Source organism: Phycomyces blakesleeanus, assembly GCF_001638985.1.
Source record: "Phycomyces blakesleeanus NRRL 1555(-) unplaced genomic scaffold PHYBLscaffold_18, whole genome shotgun sequence".
NCBI classification, from domain to species: Eukaryota; Fungi; Mucoromycota; class Mucoromycetes; order Mucorales; family Phycomycetaceae; genus Phycomyces; species Phycomyces blakesleeanus.
In genome coordinates, this window is record NW_017265151.1 from 78451 (window position 1) to 96361 (window position 17911).

A 17911-nucleotide genomic window follows, 5' to 3' on the forward strand; every position below is an offset into this window, starting at 1 on the left:
CGGTTCTCTCTCAAAAACCTCCATTTCAGCTTTGATAAGAAACCTATAAACTATAATTTTCTTGGCATTTTTGTGGTTTGTAAAATGTATATTGATAATATATCGCCTAGTTTAATACTTATTTACTGTTTACCTTAAAAAATCCTTTAGATCCTCAACACTTGTTGAGAGATCAGCTTAATGCAAAGCAACTAGAATTACTTAAATTTCAGAAAAGTTTAGAAGCCCCAGAAGATCTAAAAAACAGGACATCATATTTATTCAAATTCGTCTTTAACATTCATGGTGTATTACCTCTTGTGGAGCCATCTGGCTTCTCAAAGTCATCGTCATTGATATCTCGTTTATCAAAAGTCTTATTAGTCAAGGACAATCGTGAGGCGAAAACATTGCCTATTAAGGATCGACTCCTCAACTTGTTAATCATCCTTCTTAACAACCTCGCTCTCTCTTTTTTTTTATCTTTAATATGCGATAATTTTCGAACGTATCTTACAATATTGACGACATTATTCTTTTGTCTTTTAATGAATTCTTTAAACTTGTCACCGTACTGAACAATACTTTGTACAAAATTGTCTACAAATTAACTGTCAATAAGGATGTCGCTTTTTTTGGGGGGAGGGATCATACTTTGATATTTGTTGAATGTTTCAAAAAAAAGCTAATCCTAGGCAGACACCGTCTCCTGGTGGGGAACGCAATTTTCTGCTAGCAAACAACATTTTTATTCTCTCGGACCACAAGTTATACTCATCGTGATACGATCTTTGCCTGAGACGGCATGGTATGAGTCAATACCTTTGGAGGAAAGGGTAAACATTTTTACTTCTAATTTTTCAATGCCAAACCTTGGGCCACTTTCTGGTAATATATAGGTAAAAGAAAGAGAAAGGAACGATACGCATAAGGTGGTCAATGAGTAGTAAAATATCCAACAATATTGCGTCACACTCTAATGACAACAACTCCTTATAGCCTTCTGCATAACTGGCTATTGATATAATGCATCTGTGACTAATTATTATTCATTTATTGTCAAGTCTAAACGTAGGGCGCAAAAAGCTATTAATTGAATATATTTGGTGTGGACAGATTAAGAGTTGAAAAAAAAGTCCAATATAAATTCAATTCAATGCATACAAAATTTTACTAAAGCTTTTTTTTTGGGTAAATCAAGAGAAACAAATCATTCTATGAAAATCAAACCATGAGGTAGATCAAATTTTATATAATAGAACTTTCAAGTTATTCATTTACACTTGACTGTAAAACTTCTATTGATGTTAATTGTGCCACTTGATATAAAGCTTGAGATACTAAAGATCAACCAACTTAATATATGATTTATATTCAACAACAAGTTTATGGATAAAATAATTTTTATTTCAATGGTGATATGTATTTTTTTGTAATTATTTATATATTATTTACAAAAGGGAAAGATATATTAATTAAATGGAAGGATTAAATGATATGAACTAGATGAAAGAGGTAGATAAACGACTCATTAGGCTCGCAAAACGCTGAGCAAGATATAAGAAAAGTGTCGTTTTTTTTAAAAAAGGGTGGGATGAAGGATAAGGTTAGCAAAAGAAATATTCTTAAGCCTTGGAAGTAGGGGTGGCTTCGTTTTGGATAGAAGTTTGATCAGAGACAGCTACCAAACCAGGTGAGACATAGTCTTCTTCAAACTCATCAAGATCCTTGCCCATGGACTCAGGAACCCAAAGGACTGTGACGACAAGACCCAAGAACATGACAGCAGCAAAGATACCAAGAGTCTCGGGCAAGAAAGCATGCTCTCCAGGAGCACCGTTGACATCGACCAAGACGTTGAAAGCAAAGGCAGCAATAATGGCACCGGCCTTACCAGAAGCAGCAGAGATACCATGAGCAGATGAGCGGACCTTTGTAGGGAAGACTTCACCGGGGATAATGAAAGTAGTACTGTTGGCACCAAAGTTCTGGAAAAGCTGAGCAAGAGTGAAAAGGAAAATGAATGCGGGAGTGGAGTTGTCACGGAGAGGATAATAAGCAGCAGCAAGAATGGTAAACAGAACGGTTGTAACAGCAAAGCCCATCATCTGGATAGTACGCCGACCCCAACGTTCGATGAAAATGACAGTAAGATAGTAACCAGGGACGGAGCCAAGACAGGTAATGATGATTTGACCAACAGTGTTTGCCCAGAGAGTCTCAAAAGCAGTGGGTTTTCTTGAGTAGCCAATTGCAGCGAGAACATAAGAGTTGTTGAGACCAAGACCGTAGAAAGCAATATCGAGCAAGAACCAGGAGAGAGATGTACCAAGGAGGACCTTGAAGTGGCGCCACTGACCAAAGTAAGCAGTGAACTCGGCCCAATGGTTGCGCTTTTCTTCAACCTTGGTGTATTGCTTAGCAAGTTCTGCTGAAACCTGTTGACCCTTGGCCATGGCAGCAGCTTCGACATCGTGGTTTACATTGAGAGAGTATCTAGGAGACTCGGGCATGGTGAAACGAAGGTAGATGGTGGCAACAGCAGGAACGGCACCAAGACCAATACAAAGGCGCCAGACGTAATCGAGATTGTCGACATCGGCGTTAATGGCATTCTTGAAAATAGCGAGGAGGATAAGAGTGACGATTGCGGCGGCAAGATTGCCAATACCCTGCATGGAGAAAATCAGGGCCATCATCATACCACGACGACCTGCGGAAGACCACTCAGAAGTAATAGTAGCAGACATAGGGTAATCACCGCCAACACCGATACCAAGAAGCAAACGCCAGCAGCCAAGGAAACCAATAGCAGAAACACCACGAACGGCAGATCCAGAAGTAGCACAATTGATAGTTCCGAGAATAATAATCATGAGCTCGAGACCGTAGATCTTGCGGCCAAAGATATCACTCAAGAAACCAAAGGTAAGTTGGCCGATTAAGGTACCGACGGAAGCCATGCCCTTGATAATGCCTTCGATATCTGTGGGCATTTTGCTGTTGTTGTCTTTGTAGTATACGTAGCCAAGCATAGGAGTGACCAAGTTAATGATGAATACATCGTAAGAATCAGTAAAGAAACCGGCACCGGAAGTCAGGATTGTGCGCATGGTGAACCAGTTGAAGCCACCGGCACCTCCATCATCGAGTTTTTCGAGACTCTTGAGCTTCTGTTCAGCAGTAGCAAAGTTCTGCTGCTCGTGGATTGAGGAGACAGAAGACATGATGATAAAGTAAAGAAGTTGTTTATGGATCTGTCAAGGTTGCTGATCGTTTGCTTTTATAGTCTTTTTGGTTGAGCGAAAGTTGTCTCACCTCAAGTGAGGTCGTGTGTGTTTTGTGATTGGTCAGGCGTGATTTGCTTTTTCCTGAATGGGTGTGTTCCATTGTTTCTTACTCTCGGTAAAGCCAATCATCGACGGCCCTTCACACGCGTGGTCTCAGATTGTTTCTTTTGCTGTCTTATACTGGCGGCACATGGTGTCTATACGTTGGCTGTTCAAAATGGTCCGTCCCTCCTTCCTTCCTTGAACATTTTACTAAAATCTAACACCCGCCGGTTTTGGATCTTCTTGACCAACCAACCCGACAAGGTTTACAGGCACAAACCCGAGCAAACGTGGATTGCTCCACAATTCCTATTGGCCATACATCTCACATCTCTTGCTTCCTTCACTTCTACTCTCTCTCAAGTTCAGAAACCTTTTCTGATCTACTTTTCATTCGTCCTTGTTGGTTTGAGCTTTGTTTTTTTTACTACTTTGATTACTTTGACTAGTCAGCTATTCAGATTGCTAAGCAAAAGGCCTGAATGTTAAACTGAACTAATGAATTTTTTTTTAATTATGGCCTCATAATTTAACACCGGTTAGAATCACTAATGGCCAATGCTATTAAACATGCTCCATCTCTTTAAAACCGTATTCTCGGATTGACCCTTTTCTCCCCCTTAGCAACAAAGATCAAGGTCTGATATTTTTTTTTAAAACACAGAAATACTTTAGACAACCAATCAAATTCTTTTAATTGACAACGCTTAGCCAACGGTAGGTTCACTGTGTTTTATTACTGTCCCATGTGCCCTCTCGTGATCCAACATGTCTCTAAAGTAATATGTTCCACTACAGACAAGGTGTATAAGTCTGACACCGAAATAAAGCTTATTATACGTACAAGAGCTTCAAAAGCAACCTAAGGCTATATCAAAAACATAAAATAAAAACGAATTAAGTCGTACGATGCTGATCCAAATGTAAATACTGCTCTTTCAATCAATTCAAAGGAAATCCTTGCAGATATCACTTAAGTATCAAACTCTGATGAAACGAATTGATGTGAATATACAAAGCGTATTCTTTATCTGTTTCAAAGATCATTTTTTTTTCTGTTCTTCTTCTTCTTTCGCTTCTATCGACTGACTTGTGCGTTACGTGAAAATTCTTTTTTTTTATCTAATTATTCACTTATTGATAATAATAAAGCTTAATACACACACACACATAAAAACCAGCCAACTAACAATAAAATGACTTTAAACAAAATCGTATATACAAACCATCTTATTTATATTGTTTATTTTATCTTTATAAAGAAAAGAAAAGTCGTACTTATAGTAGTTATTAAATACCACACAAAAAATATATTAAGACATAAAAGTACACTATTAACTTTGATCTAGATAATAATTCTAACATAACTAAACATTAAACCTCTTGGTCCAAGAAATACACAGATTTTCTTTCATTAATATCACTTAACTTATCATAGCAACGTGGGCAAAAAAAAAGAGTAACAAGATTATGTCCAGAAAAGGAAATATTTCGTTGTCCTTGTCTCTATCTTTGACTTGATCTTTCAAAGCCAACAGCACCAACCCCTCCCTCATCCAACTTAATTTGACCTTGCAGGCTTTTATCAAACAAGCAGATTCAATGACTATTGTCGTGGCTACCCCAGTTCAAACATTTGCTAGTCCCAAAAAAGTGCTTATCTCAGCACCAGGAAAGGTCATCTTGTTTGGTGAACATGCTGTTGTCTACCAAAAGGTATTTTATCTTTCTTTCTTTCTCTTGTTTAATTAACTCATTCATTTAATACATTGTAACATGCGCTTAAAATTATAGACAGCCGTAGCTGCTTCATTGGGACTTAGATCATATCTTTACCTTGAGCAGCGTCAAGATGGACAATGCCATTTGTTGTTACCTGATGTTGGTATTAACAAAACTTGGGCAATCAAAGACATTCCCATGGGTCAGGCTCACATTGACATTGGTTTGTTTTGTTTTGTTTTGTTTTGTTTTGTTTTGTTTTATTGTTGTGTATAATATTTATATATTTATTCCTTTATTCGTTAGATGAGACACATCCAATGTCAATGCCTGAGGAACTTAAATCTCGTTTAGTTACCCTGATGGGATCCGTAACTAATGCATCACAAGAGAGTGCTATAATGGCATTCCTGTACCTCTTGGTCATCCTCGGCCCTACCCAAACTACTGGATTCACCTTGTGCATGCGCTCGTTTGTGCCTGTAGGAGCAGGACTCGGAAGCTCAGCCAGTTACTCGGTTGTACTTGCAACTTCGCTTTTGATTTTATTTGGTCACCTACCATATGATTTTGCAACTTCGACAAACAAAGAAGTTTATTTAAATAAGATTAACGAGTATGCATTTAAAGCCGAACAAGTTATTCACGGTAATCCAAGTGGTGTGGATAATGCAGTAGCTACATTTGGTAAGTAAATGCCACACGAGAAATATCTTTGTGCTTATGGCACTTGTGCCTTTTTTGTTGTTGCAATTATTAAGTGTATCATATCGTATCATATTGTACCAAAACTAGGTGGAGCAAAATCTTTTATAAAGGGGAAAGGATTCTCCACACTTGAAGGTTTTACCTCCCTCCGTCTTTTGCTCACCAACACCCGAGTCCCTCGTTCTACCAGTGCATTAGTAGCCGGTGTAGGTGCCAAGAGAGCACGTTATCCTGAAGTGATTGATCCGATCCTGGACTCTATTGACAAAGTGTCATTACGCTGCAGAGATGCACTGAAAAAATGTGAAAATCAAGAATTGACACGGGGTCAATTAGTCGAAGAATTGGAGGTATTTTATTATATATATATATATATTGCTCCTATTTTCTTGTATAATATTAATCCAAAGGTCTACTTTTTTTTAAATTTTTTTTATCTAGGATCTTATGGATATTAACCATTGCTTATTACATGCTCTTGGCGTGAGCCACACTAGTCTTGAGACAGTTAGAAGCATAACCGCTAAACATGGACTCAAGACAAAACTGACAGGTGCCGGAGGAGGAGGATGTGCAGTAACAGTACTCAGAGAGGGTAAATAAGCAACAATGGCAATATTTCTTTGGTTACCGAATACTAAATTCATGTAATTATAAAATAGATACCCAGCAAAGTACTATTGACACTGTAGTGAAGAGTTTGGGAACCCAGGGATATGACTGTTACCAAACATTGGTTGGTGGTGTAGGCGCCGTGGCAATCGAGCTGAAGACTGAGGACCATTCATGGCTGTTGAATGCTTCTAGAGATACCCTAGAGAGTTACGTTTAATTGGTTCTATTGTTATATTCATTTATTTTTAATAACAATAACAGTAACGATAATAATAATAATAATAAAAATAAAGCTGGTGTGGACAGACTAAAAGTTCAAAAGAGGGCAAAAAAAGGGCAAAATTCTTAATCGACTCTAATTAGCTAGTTTTCTTCCATTGTCACTAGGATTGAGAAGAGAAATATTTTTTTATGGAGAAAATGTGCCATATAATGAGAGGTCTAGAAAAACACGCAATAAAAGGGTTTCACTTAAGGACAGAGAGGGGATTATAAGCACAACTTTATCTAATATGCATTTTTGAACTAATTTTGAACTTTTTTTAAAAAAAGGTGTGGACAGTCATATTTTAAGATGGTTGGCTAAGTTCAAGATGGACTTGTTTTACCCTTTTTTGCCCCCTTTTTTGAACTTTTAGTCTGTCCACACCAATTGTATGATGATAATAGACAAGGCGGTGGTTGTAAAATAAGCATGTAAACTATTCCTCCCCCAAGATAAATGTGAACCCGAAAATTTTTCTGATACAGTCGCATCACTTATACAATTTAAGGTTAATTAGATAAAACCTACTAATATTTTATCATGTTCCTGGAGTAGATATGGTTGCTTTAATATTTAATAGTTTAGGCTCATTATGTTGACATGACTAAGAAATTAAAGGTCAAGATTTTCAAACATAAATCTTTTCAGTGATGAGCATTATGCTTTGTAAATGGCTATTAAGTTGCGACTTTGATATAGTAAAATCTTCAAATCGCTCAGTCAAGCTATTTATTATGTCATCTGAATATAACTGGGGGTAATTATCAAGCAGCTCTTTTATATACTCGATATGCTCGGTTGTAAATGAACTTTTCGGACCACTGTTTTCTTCAAACTTTTTTTATATACAACCTCTTCTGTCCCTTTGTAATACTTCCACCATATTAACGCAGTGCGATAATTAATATTTAAGTATCTTGCAACCTTGGCCACTAGTCTACGCTCTTGAGGACTTTCGAAGATACGTTCTATAAATGCGCCTCTGGTGAATTTTCTGTAATTTTTGTATAACTTCACTGATGGCTTCGAATTATTAGGCTTCGACTACTTTCTAACTGAGGATTCTTCAAACAATTTCTTTTCGGGGGTGCTTAACGCTCAAGTAGGTTTGTCGACTAATTATTGTTTCAAGAACTATGTCGGGACCATCGACATATGTTAAAACATCTTTCATGAGATCGTAAACTTTTTCTCCATCTTCATAAAAATAAAGTATTCAGCATTATGCTAGATTTCTATTAGGAAGAGAGGGACAAAAACAGGAGATATGCGACAATTCGCAATCTTCCCGCCACTTTTAGTTCGCTAATTAAAACAATTTAAACTATAGACATTCCTTTTGTACTTCCGACATTTCTTCTTTACTCCCGACATTTTCCTTTCTAATCCCGACATTTATTTTTGAGAAAGCGCCAAATTCCATAGGTTTGACTGTACACAATGGATACGACTTTCTTGTCTTGCAGGTACGACCGAGTTAGTCTGTGGTACTCATTTGATTGGCCCACAAAACTACGACTTGTAGCTGATTCGCTAACCGCACATTGACTTCTGCTATTCTCTTTTCACTTTCATTCACCATGGCAGACACGTTAAAAGACATTCCTGAATTCTTCGAGTCTGAACTTGGAGAGTCCATTATCGCTAGAACTGACGCCTTGGGTAAGAAATACACGAGCAGCCTCACCAAAAAATATCGAGCTGTTCCTGGGTGACATGCCAAGAAATAAAGAGGGGAAAAGCATGACTACATAGATGCCAGTAGCCATGAAAGTCTTCCAACCTACATTACTATTTCCAAGGCCCTCTTCTGAACACACTGTACTTTTAGGCGCATTTCGTGAACTAGGCCCTCCCGACCTGTGCCACATCATCAAAGCTAATGCTAAACCTGGTGTTAGAGAAGTATGCTTAGAGGGAGAGAGAGAGAACTTTTTTAAAAAAAACAATATTTAGATAAAACTTTATACGTTTATATATTTATATTTTTCTGCTTGTTTTAACGCGTCTCGGGTTATACATAAATTCTTATTGATAATTTAATTAGATTGGAAGCTATCATTATGTATCTGGTGTTGATGCATCATCGTCTGCTACTTTAGCAGCTTACTTGAATTCTTTGACGTACTCCATGGTAAATAATTGCTGCCAAGAAATTTCTAGTTATATTTTCGAGTGAGACGGGAAAAAAGAACATCATAAGAGTAATATAGATATTTTATAATACATAGGATGAATCTCAATCATGGTTTACAAAATCCAATGCATGGAGAATTAGATCTGGGATCTACTGGTAAAGTATAAATATATCAATATATATATATATACAGAGAAAGAGAAAGAGAGATAGAGATAGAGAAGAAAGCAAGCTAAGAAAAATACAATAGCTCATTTATAATGGGATTTTAGCTGTTTTAACGCATTCTCTCGTGTGGATGTCCGTGTTGAAGTGAAGATTCCAGGAGGTGTTGAAAGTTACTATGTAGATGTGCGTGGCGAGAGGTATGCATAATATGTTATTTATGCATATGTCAATATTTGTTGACTGTCTGTGTGTGCTTTTGTAGACACGAGGCCACTGCTTCAATCTGGCAAGAGACATACCTGTCGGCGATACTCAGAGCTGTCTTATATTCGGATGACAGTTATTATCGCCTGGCTGGTTATCGTAAAATAGATCCAATCACCAGTCTTTCCGCCGAGGCACGCTTTTTGGAAGCTGTAGAAAATTTGTTCTGGAGAGGTATGGGAAGGGTTCTACATAATGATAATATAGTAGAATAACAATAATGAATACTTTACTTAGGATGGCAATTGGGAAGCAAGCCTGAAATTCAGGTGGCCACTTCAGTACATAATCATCTGACAGCCGGTGTGATGAAGTACTTTGGGGATAGTTTCCGCTATGGACCGGCAGTGCCTTTATTTGAGAGACATATCCTTTTTATATAATTTTATTAATATGGCAGCGATTGTTATGTGTAATGAACAAGACCCATTGAGAGTCGTTATTCAGACTTTGCTATTGACAACAATGTTTTTCCTTAACCTGTTCTTTTTTTTTCTCTACTGCAAAAAAAGGATCCTGAAGTTGGCGCACTTTTAGCTCAGGCTTATATAGGCCAGAACGAGGAAATAAAGGCTGTCAAGGTTCTTCATGATGACCTCAAGCAGACTCCTATGAGTTATCCTCTCTTGCATGTTCAGGTTGATTTTCTGAGAAGCAAGGTAACGATTTCCCAGAGAACAAATGAATCGATCAAGAGCTCATTTCTTATTATTATTATTATTATTTTATTCTTAACGGAAAATGATGTGTAGGGTCAATATGATATGGCCTTGAAATTGGCCAAGTTTGCCGTTAATACCACTCCCTCCGAATTTCTTACATGGGCAAAGTTGACAGAAGGTATTGTTACTTGATCGGGATGGCCACTGTTTGAATAAGACTAAAAATAATATGATTGCAATTTTAGTGTATATTGATATTGAGGATTACAAGAACGTAAGTCGAGAGCTATATATATATATAAACCAATAAAATACAGTAGTGACCTGCACGTACTAATCTACATCTGTCTATACAGGCTCTCTTGACCTTGAATTCTTGCCCCATGTTCACCTACAGTGAGCGTGATATGCACCGTATGCCTGCTCCATCAAAGACGCATTTGCCCATTAAGCCTGATATTGTTAGCTCAGGTGTTATGGAGGAGGATTCTGCTGGAAGAGAAACCGAGGTAAATAGCGTACAATCATACACATATACTTGTAATCTTAATCGGAGATCTTATGTTAACTATTTCATAATAGGCAGATCCTAATCTCTTGCGTTTGCCGGCCCCAGCACTCCACGGAACTTTTGCCAAGGCATACACTCTCTTGACTCGCCTGGCAGCTAAGATTGGATGGGATGATTTGTTGAAGTGCAGATCGGTTGTATTCGTAATGGAAGAGGAATACAGAATTCAAAAGGCAAAGGAAGAGGAAAAAAAGACAACCCACAGCCCTACCACAGAGTATTCTCCCGTAGAAAAGCCTATCAGTGAAAAGAAGCCTATTGAAGAAGAGGCCTCTTCTGAGGATGATGAACCTCTTAAATCCAACGAGGCTGAAACAAAGTCAGATGAGTTGGTCGATAATATGGAAAATGTGAACTTGGAAGATGAGGATAAGTCTAGTTCCCCCAAGGTGGATGGACCCAATATCACTGCTCCTTCTCTTGAGCGCCCACAACAGGCTGCTGAAGATAATAAAGAGAAGGACTTGGAGAGCAAGGCACCAGATGTCAGCTTCTCATTTGGCAACAAGCGTCTTTGTGAGCGCTGGCTCGATAACCTATTTATGGTTCTTTATGAAGATCTTCGTGTGTACACCTTCTGGAGAACCGAGGCTGCTCATTACCGTGCGCAACAGATGTCTTACCGCAAGACTGGTACTGAGTGGGAGTTGATGGGTGATTTGGCCTTGAGATTGTGGCATGAGGTAAGTAAGATACAATAGTCAAAAGATATGTGTATGGACATATTATTAATGCCTGGTTTGGTTTTAGAATGAGGCAAAAGAAGCATATGAGCAATGCCTTGATCACAAATTCTCTGCAAAAGCATGGATGAAACTTCTTGAAATTTATGCCAAGGAAGGAAATGTTCAAAAGGCTCTTTTAGCTGCAGTAAAGCTGACTGTTTATCATGAGCGTTGGTACCACGAAATTGTGGTAAGTAGTCTTTTTCTTTTCTTTCTCGATCAATTTTGAATGGGCTGGCTAATTTGTTGTGTTTCAAAGTACCCCACTGAGATTGCATGCAACCTCAACAAGCTTATCAGAAAGGAAGGCTTGTCAAAGATGCAGAACATCTTGACATCGATGAACTTGCCTCGTCCTGTTGAAAAGTTGATGACACGGTACTTTGATTACGGAGAGCTATTCAAGGTGGAAGGATATGAACTTTAGAGAAAACAGAAGGATAGTTATAATTCAGTCAGCAGAAACAATAATAAATGATTTCCTAATAATAATATTTTTTCAACCATCTTATTAAATCTTTGTAAAATCAATTTGGCTTTTGTTTGCTTGTTTGTTTTGAACTAAAATTCATATTTCTTGTTTCAATTTTTGTTGTTGCTATGTAGGAAAATAGATGTAATTATCAAAGCTTAAAGTTTTTTTATTATTATATTTTCATTCAAAAAATAATGATTTTGTGGTAAAAATATGTAAATGAATTTTGCAAAGAATAGAAATATATATATATATATATATATATTATTGGTATCAGACTATTGATTATAATAAATTCCCTTTTTTTTTTCACTTTTCACTTGTTTTAAGGGTGGAAGTAGAAAGCCAAAGCAATGATAGCATATGAAGCCTATAAATATATATATGTATATATTGTAAGTATGGAGATTTATACATAAGCTAGTCATTTTCTTAATATTGATATTAGACTTACCAACAACATGATGCCTTCGAACCAGTTGGAACGACCATCCTGGATAAGGTAGTTGACGATCATGACACTGGCAAAGAGGATGATGGTCTCAAAGTTCTCAAAGAAAAGGGTCATGGGCTGACCAATGACCCATCCAATAATAACCAATACAGGGGTGACCAAAAGTCCGATCTGGAGGGAAGAAGAGATGGCGATACCGATACTGAGGTTCATCTTGTCCTTCATGGCAAAGGTAACTGAGCTAAGATGCTCGGCAGCACTATTGATATGATCGTTTGTTATTAGACTTTGTTCTTTTTTATTATTCTTATTAAAGTAAGCAACCTACTTTCCGACCAAAGGCAAAAGGATGATACCGACAAAGGTCTCGTTGATTCCCCACTGAGTGACAACTCCCTCAATTCTATGTAGCGTGTGTTAGCGAGATACAAAACGAATTCTTAAAAAGAAATAATCGTGTTTAACTTACGCCCCCACCAAGAATTCTGCGTGGAGAGAGACAAATGCAGCAATTGTGATCAAGCTACGGATATATTTATAGAATGTGTTATTTTACATGTTAGATCGAAAGAATTCTGCTGTAGCTGTAGAGCTGTAGCCGGAGCCTTTAAATTTAGAGGCAAGAAAATGATTTTATAAAACGAAAGCTTACGAAATAACGGAAAAGCTAAGGGTGGTGGTGGGAACTTCGGCCTCATCAACTTCATCTTCATACTACAAACAATTAAATGTGTAAATAAGGCTAAACAGAATTGGGTTTTAAACTCAAAGTCTAATCAATGTTTACCAGGTGGGTGTGGGTCTTGAGCTAATAAATAAATAAAGAAAAGTATACACAGAATATTGTTCATAGATTAGCTTTTAATGAGCTCATCAATTGTTAATTTATCACACTATTATTACTATACTATTCTTTACCTGGAAGATCAAAAACAAAACGTAGACAATCAACAAGATAATGGCAGTTCCGTGACTGATGTTGAGAATACCAGCCTCTCCTCCATCACTATCGTTGATGGCACTGGCGCTAAAGGCAGCAGGGACCAACAAAGAGAGGGTAGTCAAAGCAAGGAGAGAGGAAGATGTCTGGGCAGCTTTTTTTTAAATAATAATAACAGTAGTAATTAAAGTACCATGAATAAAATGTTAGTTTAAAGTGTGTGAGAATAATTTTTATATATAATCTTACCAGTAATGTTAAAAGTCTGCTCGGAACGGGGAGCTCCACCCATCAAGAAGCAGAAACCCAAGACCTAAATATAACAGTAATAATAATCTCAGATAAATACACACGTATGTTGTTATATTCATTAGCCGGAATATTTCCACTAACCAAGAGGATGTTGGACAAGATTGAACCGAGGACGGAGGCTGGTGTACAGAGTTTGAGAATGAATGCCTAAAGAGTAGTCTATCCACTCACCTTGTACGACGCGAATCAATCCTTCTTTCAATGCAATGATGCCAAGAATAAGTTCCACGGCGTTTCCAAAGGTGGCGTTGAGAAGTGCGCCCCATGTGGAACCACAGCGCAAGGCCAATTCTTCAGTGGCTGTTATATATATTAAGAAAGCAAACAAACGCGTAAATTAAGAGCCTTGATTATTTATTATAGAGAGGTTATATATTTTATTTTATATATCTATTCTTTCATTACCAAAACCAAGTAACTTGGCAAGAGGGATAATGGCAATGAAGTTAAGCGAGAAAACAACAGTATCAGCCACATCCATGGTGGATACAACGATTGCAATGGGTACAAAGATCAACAGCCAGTTGAATTTCGAGGACTTGGCTGTGGCCTTGAATGAAGACCAGAATGTCACGGGCTTATAGTCGCTTTGACTAGCTCCAAGAAGAGGTTCGTTCTCTTGGCTCATCTTTTAGATATCAATACAGAAAAGCCGAGGGAAAGAAAGAAAGGAAAAAGAAACAAATTGGATTATTAGTTAAAACTTGCCCACATTTATATATGATTATCTGCTTTTGAATGTTTATTGGAAGGTTCTTAACAGAAGGCACTTTTTTTTTATATAGTGCTAAATACAAGAGTCTGTTTTTTTTTGTTTTACTGGTGTAACAAAGGAATCGTTGCACTGTTTGGGCTGTCTTGAAATAGTTTTCGACGATGTCAAAAGATAGCTGCCAATTTCAAAGATTCATATATTCTCTACAAAGACTATTACTAAAACAGACCTCATCACCGAAATATGCATATCCCACTTTAATAGACAGCATAATGTATTATTCTTTAGAAAAATAATATGCAAAATTAATTAATTAAATAAATAAATAAATAAAAATTAAAGCAAATAGCATAAAATATTACTGTACGATTGTATAACTGTGCTTCCAAGGCATTCATATTCTTGTAATGCCAAACCCAGGCCAAGAACTTTTTGTTTGTATGGAGCGGAGCTCTGGTTTATTGGTGGGACTCTTGTCCAAAAGGCTTAAGAGGCGTCACAACTTGTTTTTGGGTTTTCTATTATCTGTATGTTTTTGAATTTTTTGTGTTTTGTAAGGTGTAGAGAAAAAGGAAAAAAAAAAGGCGAGTTGGCGAGATATCTAGATAGGATACGGGCTTTGGTCAAGGTTTTCTTCAGCGTGCAAGCGAGAGAGCAAGGAGTTGGCTGTGGTTATAGCGTCGGTAGCAATAAAAGGTGCTTGGTCAAAGACAAAGGCCCAATGGTGGCGCCATACGGCCAAGAGAGCAGATCCAAAGATGGAAGCAGGTTCTAGGGTGGGGTCAAGAGGAGGTGGGAAGGTAAACTTGTATAGTGCATTGTGAATGTCAGAGGTCTGAGGGGAAAAACCAAAATGAGTGTGCCAAAAGGTTTCCCAGAGGGGGAGCTTGAGTGGGCAGGTAAAGAGAAAATGGTCCTGAGACTCATCAGTTGTACCGCAGAGAGAGCAAGTGGCAGATGGAAACGCGGTAGGGACACGATGATGTAAGGCTGATCTACAAGAAATCTTGCGATGAAGCAACCGAAACCAGATGTTGCGAGAGGCATAAGGAAGGACAAAAGACCAGAACTGACGCCATTCGATGGCACGTATATCCTGTTGCATATCCTCGGTAGAGAAAATGGCAACTTGACAAGAGGAGCGATATCGGCGTGTGGACAGACGATTCCAAGGAAAGTTAGGAGATAGAGTAGACAAAAGTGGAGAGGGGTCAACTTCAGAGCCACTCCGAATCATCATGTCCGGGAATTGAGCCGTCAAGATACTCTGGGGAAGGCAAGCACGAATTACAAAAGTATGAAGAAAGAGGGAGTGGTCATCTAGACGAAGGAAAAAATTGCGAAGGATTCTTGGAGACCGAGGGAAGGAAGACGAGAAACGCCGAGAAAGAACTTCCAAGTTTGGGTCAATCTCATAGGCATCTCTGATCCGGAGGTGACGCCAAGAAGAAGGAAAAACAGGGAGGCCGTGTGGGACAATAGTGGCAGAAGCCAAAGGAATATCCAGACAAGTTTCCAGATTTACCACAGTAGAATCAAAGTCATGAGGTAGGAGATCGCACGCGGCAAAGAGGTTAAAGAAAGGACTGGTATACGAGCGAAGGCGACTGTGTCGGAGGTCAGGGAAGACAAAAGGGAGGAGAGGGTGAACATCAGGCAGGTGATGTCGAAGAAGGTGTATCAACCAAGGCAATACCAGACCCGAAGGAGAGGAAGGGGAGCGGAACAGAGGTCGAAGCCAACGAAGCTGAAGAGCACCTTGCTGTAACTTTGGGTTCAAAACCCCTAATCCGCCAAGTTTCGTTGGGAGACATAAGGTGTCAAGTTTAACAGGTGGGAAGGTGCGGTGCTGAAGAAAACGGCCCATGAGAGATCGAACCTTTGTAAAAAAAGTTCCAGGAACGGAGACAACACGAAGGACGTGCCAAAGCTTTGACAAGATGAAAGAGTTTAAGACAGTAGAGCGACCACGGAAGGACAAGGCCCGGGAGAGGTGGACATGTGAAGCACGTTCTATCTTAGCCAGGACTTGTGAGCAGAAGAAATTTCTTTGAGGAATAGAGGAGATAATTGGAAAGCCAAGATAGCGAAGAGGTTCAGGGGAGCGACTGTCATGCCAATCAACAATCTGCAAACTATGAAGGGTATCCATCCAGTGAGGGTGGGGTTTGCCCGACAAAGAAAATGCTTGAGTTTTGTGAAGATTGATGCGTGCATTGGAAGCAGAGGCATATGTGGCGAGGTGGTGCTGTAATCGGGACATATCTTGGATCTGTGGGAGGAAGACAAGAAGATCATCTGCGTAGGCCAGTAGCTTAATGGGCGGAGGGGAGGGTTGGTCGGGAGTACCTTGTATGTCGAATCCAGGGAAGTGTGGATCGTGTATGAGTCGGCGCAAGAGAGGCTCGAAAGCCAGGTTGAACAGAACAGGAGACAAGGGGTCACCCTGCCGGAGTCCGCGTGCTTGACTCAGAGGGCGAGAAAGGAAGCCATTGACGTTAATCTTAAGGTCGGACGAGAAGAAAAGATTAGAAACACAGGTTATAATGGAAGAAGGAAAACCGAATTTGACAAGAACTTGTTCAAGGTAGTCAGGGTGAACCCGATCGTAAGCCTTTTCCTGGTCTAAGAGAAGACCAATTCCAGAGTGACCAGTAAAATTGGCATGATCCATAACCAGCTTCGTAAGTATACCATTGTCAGCAATGAAGCGACCGCGGACAAATCCTGTTTGGTACGGGGATACGAGATCTCCAGCAGCTTCGACCATGCGCGCATTGAGAAGCCGAGTAAAAACCTTGGCATCAGCGTTGATCAGAGCGATCGGTCGCCAATTTTTCAGAGACGAAAGATCGCCTTTCTTTGGTAACAGAGAGATACACGTGGTTTGCCAAGATGAAGGGAATTTGGCACCATTGAGAGCATCATTGTACACTTGGAGCAGTAACGGGGAGCAGGAAGGGTGATTGAATACAAGTTGAAGAATCTCATAAGGAAGGCCGTCTGGTCCTGGGCTGCTTGTTCTTGGAGAGCGGGACACTCCTTCTCGTATGTCATCGATGCAAAATTTGGCAGTCAATGAGGAACACGTATCATCAGAGAGGCAGAGGTCGTGGGGAAGGTGGTTGAGTAAAGCGTCTATGGCTAATTGATCTATTGGTTCAGGTGTATACAGAACTTTGTAGAAAGCAGCGGCAGCGTCAGTCATGCCATCAGGCTCAGTGTGCAAGTGGTCAGTGATGGGATGGCGTAGATTGGTGATGTTCTTTCGGGTTTGACGTTCTGCAACTGTACGCTTGAGGTAGCCTGCAGAGATCTCTCCATTCTCCCGCCAGTGTTTTCCTGCGCGCAGAGCAAGGATTTCCACTCTCTCCAGTTGTACTAGTTGTAGTTGTCTTTCAATGATGGGCAATTGAAAGTTTTGAGCGGGTTGTAGTCTAAACTTGAAGATCAGTCTGTCACGTTTACTTTGAAGGCGAGCCTCTAAAGTAGTGAGTGTCTGGGTGCGGCGTCTAGTGAAAGACTTGATGAAGATAGTTAGATCCAGGCCAAGAACTTCCAATTTGGTCCTGCAGCACTAGCGTGACTGCTAAAACACACTTCCGAAAACTCCGAGACCTCAGGGCCATATTTCATTTTTTTATATAGATATAGATATAGATGTTTTTTATATACGATTTAAAGATATAAACAATCCATTTGCTGTCATAATGGTCAAAGATTTACCCAGCGATCCCCCAAATAATGTGAAGAGCAAAAAAGCACGAACAAAACAACTGATGAATGACATACTCCTGGGTGATTTGGAAGAATCAATGAAGTTTGGCGAACTTCAAGAAGACGAAGAAGAAGGAGACGAAGAAGACG

The 17911-nt window shown here is 39.2% G+C and overlaps 5 protein-coding genes across 5 annotated transcripts; 2 read left to right on the forward strand and 3 right to left on the reverse strand.

Moving 5' to 3' along the window:
• Window positions 1-1367: 1367 nt before the first annotated feature.
• PHYBLDRAFT_126337 (hypothetical protein) lies at window positions 1368-3199 on the reverse strand. The gene has a single exon (XM_018429097.1). It carries the CDS (start codon window positions 3090-3092, stop codon window positions 1605-1607), a length of 1488 nt encoding a protein of 495 aa, XP_018288453.1. The 5' UTR covers window positions 3093-3199; the 3' UTR covers window positions 1368-1604.
• Window positions 3200-4976: 1777 nt separating this feature from the next.
• PHYBLDRAFT_89956 (hypothetical protein) lies at window positions 4977-6495 on the forward strand (the record flags this gene model as incomplete). Its single annotated transcript, XM_018443740.1, has 6 exons — window positions 4977-5027; window positions 5106-5270; window positions 5345-5720; window positions 5829-6091; window positions 6183-6336; window positions 6404-6495. Coding segments are annotated over 6 exons (1101 nt in total), but the record flags the coding sequence as incomplete, so codon positions are not given.
• Window positions 6496-8174: 1679 nt separating this feature from the next.
• On the forward strand, window positions 8175-11658 carry PHYBLDRAFT_126342 (hypothetical protein). Its single transcript, XM_018429098.1, has 14 exons — window positions 8175-8283; window positions 8453-8526; window positions 8669-8755; window positions 8853-8914; window positions 9031-9123; window positions 9189-9364; window positions 9428-9537; window positions 9703-9849; window positions 9943-10030; window positions 10098-10126; window positions 10209-10361; window positions 10435-11106; window positions 11174-11338; window positions 11408-11658. Exons 1-14 carry the CDS (start codon window positions 8202-8204, stop codon window positions 11573-11575), a joined length of 2106 nt encoding a protein of 701 aa, XP_018288455.1. The 5' UTR covers window positions 8175-8201; the 3' UTR covers window positions 11576-11658.
• Window positions 11659-11764: 106 nt separating this feature from the next.
• Window positions 11765-13984, reverse strand: PHYBLDRAFT_79892 (hypothetical protein). The gene is made up of 11 exons (XM_018443522.1): window positions 13735-13984; window positions 13501-13629; window positions 13411-13448; window positions 13267-13330; window positions 12996-13171; window positions 12865-12885; window positions 12730-12791; window positions 12547-12600; window positions 12406-12480; window positions 12078-12336; window positions 11765-11993 (listed from the first exon to the last, which is right to left on the reverse strand). Exons 1-11 carry the CDS (start codon window positions 13955-13957, stop codon window positions 11949-11951), a joined length of 1146 nt encoding a protein of 381 aa, XP_018288456.1. The 5' UTR covers window positions 13958-13984; the 3' UTR covers window positions 11765-11948.
• A 661-nt stretch (window positions 13985-14645) lies between these two features.
• Window positions 14646-17680, reverse strand: PHYBLDRAFT_171169 (hypothetical protein; the record flags this gene model as incomplete). The annotated part of the gene is made up of 2 exons (XM_018436533.1): window positions 14646-15974; window positions 17645-17680. The coding sequence occupies 2 exons, from the start codon at window positions 17678-17680 to the stop codon at window positions 14646-14648; spliced, it is 1365 nt and encodes a 454-aa protein (XP_018288457.1).
• Window positions 17681-17911: the final 231 nt, after the last annotated feature.